Source organism: Branchiostoma belcheri, unplaced genomic scaffold (assembly GCF_001625305.1).
Source record: "Branchiostoma belcheri isolate BF01 breed outbred unplaced genomic scaffold, Haploidv18h27 scaffold6, whole genome shotgun sequence".
NCBI classification, from domain to species: Eukaryota; Metazoa; Chordata; class Leptocardii; order Amphioxiformes; family Branchiostomatidae; genus Branchiostoma; species Branchiostoma belcheri.
The window spans coordinates 5,766,044-5,775,764 of record NW_017804242.1 but is presented as its reverse complement, the minus strand read 5'-3'; the positions used below and the strand labels follow the sequence as shown (position 1 = coordinate 5,775,764).

General features: G+C 43.1%; 1 protein-coding gene across 1 annotated transcript in view; it reads left to right on the top strand.

Moving 5' to 3' along the window:
• The window catches only part of LOC109482595 (exonuclease mut-7 homolog), a 62,420-nt gene that overhangs the window by 5,922 nt on the left and 46,777 nt on the right, over positions 1–9,721 (top strand). Inside the window, exons 2-8 of the mRNA XM_019785377.1 lie at positions 1,576–1,712; positions 2,762–2,871; positions 3,299–3,503; positions 4,022–4,225; positions 4,908–5,080; positions 6,244–6,297; positions 6,759–6,890. Of these exons, the coding sequence (XP_019640936.1) occupies positions 1,625–1,712; positions 2,762–2,871; positions 3,299–3,503; positions 4,022–4,225; positions 4,908–5,080; positions 6,244–6,297; positions 6,759–6,890 (966 nt within the window). The 5' untranslated portion in view covers positions 1,576–1,624. The remainder of the gene's footprint in view (positions 1–1,575; positions 1,713–2,761; positions 2,872–3,298; positions 3,504–4,021; positions 4,226–4,907; positions 5,081–6,243; positions 6,298–6,758; positions 6,891–9,721) is intronic.

The window sequence follows — 9,721 nt, the reverse complement described above, 5'->3', positions numbered from 1 at the left end:
TATCCATAAAATGTTCATGGAAAAGGCATTTCCATGGAAAAAACTAAAACTCGTCGGCCTCGAGGAAGCCCCGGTACTGCGGAGGATCCCTGCCGTCGGGGTACCTGTCTCTGATGGCCCACACGGCACACGATGGGATGACCCTGCGGACGTCTTTGCCAAGTCCACCGTGCAGCCAGCTGGTGAAGTTAGTGTAGGCCTCCCATCTGTAGTTCTCGTTGTCGATGGTTTTCTTCATGTTTTTCTTCCTGATGGTTGCCCTGTTAGTCATCGTCATCCTCAGGGTGTCCTGGTTCAGGATGCAAGGGTTGAAGTTGACGTCGTCAACGATGCAGACGATGTCGTCGGGCACGCCTCTGTCCTCGCACTCTGTCAGGTCGTGGCAGCAAACACACTCCCTGACAGTTGGCATCTGCCTACAGTTGCCGCATCTGCACCAGATGAACTGCTTCCGGCGCCACCCCTCGGTCTCTACATCGACTCCGTCCCACTCGACGACGCTTTGCGCCTCGATGAGCTCTGGATAAGTCGGGGCGACAGAAACGCCGGTACTGCCCCCCTCCCCAGCCGGCCTCACGCGTCTCCTTGGCTCGAAGTTATAAGGGATGATGTTGTGGATATCGAAGTCCTCGAAGTCCTCAAATCCCTCAAATTCATTGATCCTCTCGGATTCGTCAGAATCCATCGCCAGTATCGCGTTATAGATAGTTAAATAGTAGTTCAAGCGTAGATCAATGTTATTGTTGTTGTTGTTCAGAGGTCAGATTACGTCATAGGGGTCAAAGGTCGCCAGACCGCACCATATCAGACCTCACCACGGGGCGAGTATCAAATTCCATTAAAACGCTAATCTGTGATGGACTAATGTAAAACAAGTAACTAATTGACTTTTTTGTATACTTTTTATATATAAGTGGGCAGAAAAAAAAAGAGTTTTGTCTGCCTTTAAGAAGAGCCAAACATCATGTGCATTAAAGAACCCACGACACTTATCAAAAAGAGTAGGGGCCCTTCCTGGTATGAGTCGTTCAAACCTTACAGTTTGGTATTATCTGTGTTGATGTCTCGAAAATATGATAGTCACAATCAGTGCTGTGTACCGGTTTGCTGGACCGGTTCTGGACTTGTAAAAACGTTTAGGTTCAAGTCCAAAAAAACACTAAAAGTCAAGAACCGATTCCGGACTTTATTACAAAAAAACATGTCACATACCCCTCATCTTTCCAAACCACCTACAAACTCCTATAGATTGCAGAATCTGTGCTGCAGAATGAAGAAAACATTGCCATCAGGCATCGTCAAGTGTCGGCCTCCACATTGTGTGGCCAAAGTTTTGCCCAGACAACATTGCAAGGTTGCCAACATGCAATTTTGTATATGCCATGGGTTTAGGTCCGGACGACTTACAAGTCCAGAATTGAACCTAAACCTCTGGACTTGAATCCGGACCTGAACCTAAATGTGGGTTTAGGCACACAACACTAGTCACAATCCTTCCACAAATGTGCTGAATCTCTAGAGATATACAAATGTAGCCTTGTTGTGGGGAATAACCAGGCCTTTCTGTTTCTCCAGGGTTTCTATAGTGCAGCTAGCCACAAAAGACAAGGTGTACATCCTAGACATGATTGCCTTGGTACAGAACACAGAGATGGGGAGGTTACAGCACTTCTTCTCCAGCCTCCTAGTCAGCCAAGATGTTGTCATTCTAGGTAAGCTTAGGCCACACCAATTTGATTTGTTGGTTCTCTGATTTTTTCAGAATATGAAGGGACGGTGAAAAAAATAAATAAAAAAAACAGGTCTAGGCATCCCGAAATGCTACGATACGAGCCATGAAGTCAACAAAAAAGGCTAGCTGGGTTGAAAATTTAAACTATATATTTTGAGCTTTTAATCAAACCACTGCATTGATGAATGGAAAAACTGTATCCACTAGGAAGAAAAGGACTTTCCTCAACTGTTGGGGGCAAAATATGAGCATTTTTTAGTTGATTCAGAATCAGAATCTTTCTTTTTTTTCTTTTTTGCAAATCAGAAAAAAATGAAGAGGCAAATCTGAGAATAGTGTTGCATACCGGTTTACTGGACTTGGATCCGGACTTGTAAGAATGTTTAGGTTCAAGTCCAAAAAAAACCTAAAAGTCAAGAACCGAGTCCGGACTTATTACCATAAAAGACCATTTCACATACACCTTTTCTTTCCAAACCACCTAAAACCTTCCGTAGATTGCAAAATCTTTGCTGCAAAATGAAGAAAACATTGCCATCGGGCATCGTCAAGTACCGGCCTCCACGTCACCCAGACAACATTGCAAGGTTGCCAACATGCAATTTTGTATATGCCATGGGTTTAGGTCCAGACTTACAAGTCTGGAACTGAACCTAAACATCTGGACTTGAATCCGGACCTGACCCTAAAATTGGGTTTAGGTATGCACCACTATCTGAGAACCAACAAATTAAATTGGTGCCGCCTAAAGAACACATTTTTATTTACCGAAAAGAAGTACTGTTTTGGGTAGCACTGGATTGGGGGAGTTTGTATGTGTCTTGTGTTCAGCAGCAAACAAACTGAGTGGGTGGAGATTGGGTTTCAGTTGATTGACAGGGTTGTGACCCAGTATGCCATGGATAAAAACCCACAACAATTTCATTTGAAAAGAAGACAATGACATAAATGTAGTTTTAAACAAGTTTGATCTGCAAAACCGTTAAACCTCTTCGATAACTATTTTTCCTATATTTACCATTTTGCTAGGTTATGGAATAGATGGAGATTTCCAGATGTTGGGCAGATCCTACCCTTTCCTCAGGGAAGCCTTGTCGAAACGAAAAAGGGTCATCGACCTCTCACATGTAGCCACTAGGGTGAGTTTTTTCTTGTCCTTAAAGTGTTAACGAACCTTTTATTGTGTCCACCGCTTTCATGTAAGGTCATGTTGATTTGATTATTTGGATGACATCTGCGCACGCATGAAGTTTCGGTCGTTTAAAAAAAAAGTTTTCAACCATACTGTAAATGGTACAAAACACTTGCAAAATTAGCAAATATATCCAGTAAATTGCACTAAGAATATTTAAAAATGATACCAATGTCGTAGGATGCCAAAATCAAACGAAAAAAGACTGTTAAGAAATGAATTTGAAGAGTAGATTATTTGCCAAACCATACCCTGTGTCATTTGTTCAACCTTCGTGACCACGTAGATTTCATAATGAAAGCAACTTTTTTTTTTATTCGCACGCATATATTTTTTTTATTATATAGTCAAATGAACAAAAATTTTTCTCCCAGATCCACAGAGCTGATCCTTCTCTCCTGACATTTGACGCCGGAGACTCGACTGATGACGACCTCACAAGCGCAGCCCCCGCAAAATCCGACGCCAGCGGGCTGTCTCAACTGGTCCAGCAGTGTTTGGGACTTCCTCTGGCCAAAACAGAACAACTGTCCGACTGGGAGAGACGTCCTCTTCGCAAGGCTCAGCTCCTGTATGCCTGTGAGTAATGGTCATTTATTTGTTTGTGGCATTGAAAGTAGTGGCTTGGCTAGTGGAGATCATGCATGCCCATAGCCAGGATTTTGAAGGGGGGGGGGGGTTCGTTCCCATTGCTTGCGGGACCAGCGAGCACCGTAGGCGCAAGGTTCCTAGGGGGTCCGGGGGCATGCTCCCCTGGGAAATTTTGAAAAATGAACCTTCTGAAATGGCATTTCCTGTGTTTTTTAGAGGATTTCAAAGAAAAAAAATCAGAGATAACTTTTTTCAATGACAAAGTGAGCAGTTTTCCTATGATTCCAGCCTTGCTGGTGACACGAATCAGTCCATCTTTTAAAGAAAAATCTTGGACCTTTAGATAAATAAGTGGACCAAAAAGTGGACCTTTTGGGGGGGTTCGTCTGAACGGGCATGTACATGGTATGAAACATAAACCATGGTGTAATACTGGAGTGCCTAATACAACCATGTGAACAAATGATCCATTCTATGATGTAATTCAAACGGGTGTTTTTTTCTAGCGCTGGATGCATACTGCCTACTAGAGGTTCACGACGTCCTGACAAAGAGAGTGAAGGATGCTGGGATAGCCATCGACTTTGAAGCCCCTGCAACCGGCAAGAAAGGTACAAGTAGTGGGGACAAGTCCAAGAAGGAAAAGAAGAAGAAGAAAGGAGATGGGAAGGGGCCAAGGAAGCCTCCCACAGCACCTTGGAGTAACACAGGTTTGTAGTAGCATGTGTAGGTTTAAGATGATAGGAGTTCTAATCCTAGCTGTTGCCACTCACATGACATACACACTACTGGAAAGGGTCACAGTCTATAGGACAGGACGTTGTTCATTGTACATTGTACTTGTCACAAAGAATGAATAGCAAAGTTCTTTGATCACAACCATTTATTTTTACAAGCCAACGTTTCGATGACCGTCTGTCATCTTCATCAGGGCAATTCTGGTTTGAAGATGACAGACGGTCATCAAAACGTCGGCTCGTAGAAATGAATGGTTGTGATCAAAGAACTTTGCTTTTCATTCGTTTACCAACCTAATGAAATTATTTACGGTTGTCAAAAAGAGTTTGGGGAATTTCCCTGGTACAATGAACCCGTAAATACTATATATAGTGTCTGTCTTCTCTCACAACTAGTGGAAGTGTAGCTCTTCAGTGAGTTGAAATGCAATTTTCTTTATTGTGTGGGGCAAATTTTGCTGGTAGGCTAAGCTTAGTTTAATGACATCTCTTTTCATAATCATATCTTTACATGCCGTTTTTTCTCCGTCAAAGATGACAGATAGGGCATAATTTTTGTCCGTCACGAGCAGCAAAATTCTGTCAAACGATGGAAAGAACACTGGTTCAATCTTTCTATTACTATGGATTTAGATTGCTTTCCTTTTGTTTACAGGTGGTTTAAGAAGTGGGGAGGGCGTGGGAAAGTCGTCGATCCCCCCCATCCGTCCGGGTGAGCTGGCCGTGGTGTGTGACACCATGCTGCAGGGCATGGGACGCCAGCTCAGGTGCTGCGGAGTGGACGTCAGGATACTGGAGAACTCAGACGACCACGATCGAGCCGCAGAGGTATGGGAATAGTGCTGTACAGTGTTAAGCCTCGGTCACAACCTGCTGTACGTGCTTCTTGTCCGTACGTTTTTTGTGGTGAGTTGTACGTGCTTACAACGTACGATCTCTGTGCGATTTCACCTTTACCGTACTTGAACTACAGTACGTACGGGGCACGCGCATCGCCCGTACTTGCATGTATGGGTGGTGAATCCGCAGACAGCACGCAAAAAAAGTTTTACATGCACTTAAAGTTCTACAGCGTTTCTGCGTGCTCCCAAATCCGTAGGATTCCATACGGAGGTGGTACTCACCACATACGGATCCCCTACGTTTGCCCACGTTTTTGCACGTACACAGCACGCAGATTCACGTAGGGCAGGTTGTGACAGAGGCTTTAGAAATACATGTACCCATCTGCACTCTGCATTTTGCAGAGACATCTTCCATGTTGCAGGAGAAAAATTAAGCGACCTGCAATTTTGTAGACGGAAAAAAAATCAGGATAGAGGTTCAATGGTGTTTGTGTATAATATTGTTTAGGAGCATTTATGCTTACCACTGACTTAATGATATACTACAATGTAGTTATTCATGTATTCTCCAAATTGCATGTAAAATGTTTACCAACATGCAATTTTGTATGGGTTTGAGTCAGGGCATATTTGCAAAAAGTATTTCCAAAGTGCAGAACAATATTGTGACACTCTGCAATATTGCCGAACATTGCAACAAAGTATTTCGACCACTGCGTGTACCTACATTTATCACATAACTGGGCCACGATAATGTTTGATGCAGGTGTTTAGGCCCGTGTGATAACTAGCATTATATCATACCCAGGCCGTGATAACCTTCAATAACTTAGTGTTCCGGACCGGGCCATACTTTACGGTACGGCCTTGGCTTCCAAAAACGATTTGAACATATTTCGCCCTAACCGCGTGTGCTGCTTAAAAAAATTTGAATACAGGATTCGGACGTTGGAATTGATGTTGCTGCAATTTTTTTTTTGGGGGGGGACACACCGAATTTGGCCTATGCGCGATCCGACTAGCATTCGGGCTGGTACACGTACCTTGGGTGATACAGAATACACCATGTTGTATTCTATTTGTAGGAATAGCGTTTTTGTATGTAGAGCATATAAAGAATTATAGAGGACACATTCCATCTCTCAGATTGCCAGAGCAGAGAAGAGAATTATCCTGACGTGTGGCATGCCGTACCAAACTGTGAGTATGAACGTTTTTTATTTTTACTGAAGGAAAACCTATTGTTTTTGCTCAGTTTCTTCCTCTTCTTCTCCAAACAGTGACCTCTGACCTGACCAATGACATGATTTGTTGACGCCTGTCACCATGGTGACTGGTGTTGGGTTACATAATGTTGCAATTTCATGGTCTGCTCTGCTCCTGTCACCAGATATTAGTAGTACATGTTTGTGAATGTGTTTGAGTAAGAATTAACAGAGCAGACCATGTCCGAAGGTAAACATTATTTCTTTGCTTTGCAAATGTTACTTCTCTAGTTTTGTCTTAGATGTGTACTGCAGTTGTCTATCTTTTCTTCATAATTGCAACCACTTTCCAACTGTTAACTGATATCTTTCCCTTTTTCCAAGGAAAAATTCCAGAACAAGAAGATTGTATTCATACATGCATACAACATGTGGTATCTGCTTTCACCTGTACAGCTGAGGTCTCAGGTGGGGGAAGGCAGGTGCCTGTGTTTAGACTCAGGTGTAGGGCCCAGGCAACAGGTGCTGCAGGTGCTCCAACACTTCAATGTCAAGGTCACGCAGAGAGACATCTTCAGCAGGTGTCAGGTGGGTCATGGATCATGTTACACTTGCCCCTTCGAGGTTTCAATTGCCCTGCAGTTCATGTGTATCCTGCAAGGGGGCAGTTCAGTACTGTAGTTTTGTAAGTGTCCTCTGCTAAGCATTCAAAGTGACAAGGATAAGGCTTGACATGATATGCAACAAGTTGTACAGACTGAGGGGGAAAGGTTTTAGCTTCTTAACATTTTGTAGTGCGTCATAAATGAGGTATAAAATGTACAAAGTTGCAAACTTGAAAGGCTAATTGTAGGAACACACAGATAAAGTGATGTAAAAAAAAAAAGGTAAGAAATGTCCAGTCTATAGATCTGTCTGATGTTTCTAGGTACATTGCTTGGGAGGATTGACTTCTTCTTTTGCTTTGCTAATGACTAGCCATACGTTGGCTTTTTAGAGCTTAGAAGATACATGTATGTAGTTTGGAGAAATCTTCCAGAAAGTTAAATCTTGGGGTGATTCTGTATCTGTATAGCCGGTATAACCGCCCTTCGGTGTAACACACCAGCTTTGCAGGCATGAGGCATGGCGATATTTCACTAAAACACCTGTCACATGGAACCTTTGCACATGTAACTGCAGACACTGTTTAAAGCTGATGTGATGATATCCCAACTGTACTTGGTGGCGGCAAGTTCCACTCTTCGATAGTTGAACACCTCAATCCTTGGTTGATAACTCTGGTACTTGAAGGCATGACTAGTATTTCTTGTTCTCTTCTGAGCTGGTATTAGATGCTGAGTAGTTGGGACGTCCACCAGTTTATTAGTCATTTTGTACATCATACATAGTCTGGACATTTTTCTTCTGTCTTCCAGCGACCCCCACTGTGGTAACTGATACATACTGATATAAGCCTCATTATAAAATTGTTTTATTGCAAATTCGTTACCAGGGGCTAATTGAAAGAACAGAAGAAACATTTGGTATAAAAAACAGACAATTAGTACACATAGAACTACTAAGAAACTACTAGTAAAAAAAATTACTGGGTTTGACTTCTTTTTTGAAGACAGAGGAAGACAAAGGATCCCACTTTTTCTGTAATTTGTGGGTTTTTGGATGTTAAGAGGGGAGTAGTTTTCTTTTCATTTGTATATGTGTGAAAGTTGGAGTAGAATTTGCAGGCTACGTCAGATAGTTCATGTCGTTCATTGCTGTAGAGGGTACGATTTAAGATAAAATGCGTTCCGTCTTCCACCGTATTCAACGTACATTGTTTGCAAATTCGTTCGTTACACTTACAGCTTCTTATACCGCCCTCTCTCAATTATCAGAGAATTACCAAAGAAAACGTGATTACTTAAACACACTTCACGTCAAGGTGTGAACGATCAGACTTTAACGAGGTGCTAATTAATTTATCTTAATCCACACTTCTGAAATCCTGTTTTGACCACATGGCAGAATGTGAAAGATACAAGAGAAAGAGAATATGTGTGTTGATGGTGTGGGAAACCAATTTTTGTGGATGTTGTTGTTGTTGTTGGACCCTGCCTTTCAAAACAAACAAACAAAATAAATACACAAGCTACCACCCATGAAATACAGGACGCTTGTGTCCCATATACTTCATCAACTGCATGGGGGCCTGCATGCCCTTTTCCGTAGAGCGTATTCAGCCGTTTTGATTCTACGTAGAGCGTATGCTCTAATTCAACGTAGAGTGTAATTGGCGCATTTTGTGTAGAGCGTATTCGCTGTGTTAGTTCCACGTATAGCCACTTGGAATTTATCATGAAGCGTAATCAAGAGCTCTCAAAATTTAGCGTAGAGTGTTGTCGGGACCCCCCATGCAGGCCCTCTTGCATTTGACACTGACATTTTCTTACCCAGCCTGAATTTTTTTCTGTCATGTCAGTTTTGTTTCATGAAACATCATGTGGAACGTGACAATCTTGACGCTCGTAATTCTTTCCTGCATTTTGAGGGGCAAATTTTGCTTGAACTTTTTTACCAAGCTTTAGTACAATGACACTAACAGTGCTAACTGACCATGCTAAATGGTCGTGCGACCTTTTAGTGTAGTGGTTAGCGTTGGTGACCGCCAAGCGGACAACTCGGGTTCGATTCCCGGTTGTGACCTGCTCGCCCCTTTCGGCTTTTACAACACTCTTCACAAGCTGATTTTTGTCCGTCAAAGATGACGGATTGGGCAAAATTTTTGTCCGTCAAGAGGGCAGGATTCCGTCAAATGATGGAAAGACAGACCCTGAGCGATGACAGTGCAGTCTACTTGTGGGGCGGCTGTTGTGACTGATAATACACTTGGCCACACTCGTTCTACAGTCCCAATCTACAAGGTGTTTTGACACTTGTCATGGATTAAACCGGGCGGTTGGTTATTTTGGTAGGGAGCCTGTGTGTGTGAGAAGGGTGGGAAAAGGGGGAAGACCAACAGTGGCGTGTGTGTGGTATAAACACGGTTAGGGGCCTTCCTGCTGAGACCCAGTGTGAACACCATTCACGCTTCATTACCAAAGTCAACGCCACAGACTTCCACACATATTTTTGATGACATGGTGGTCCCGTGGCTTTGCACTGTGTTCCAAAGTTGTAGTGTAACAGTGGGGGAGTTGCTACCAACTGACCCAGCCGATGGGTCTAGACCTTTTTGCTGAGTGGTTTGACTTTGAGCGTCGGATATGAAGCTGGTCCTCGGAAGGTCGTGGGTTCAAACCCCAGCCCGGGACCAGGGGTTTTTATCTGTTTCTACTCGCTTCTCCTGATTCTTACAGTGGGACAACGGTAGCCTCTACCAGACTTTGGAAGCAGCTGGAAAGAGTAGAAATTGCAATGGGCAGATAATAAATAGCCTC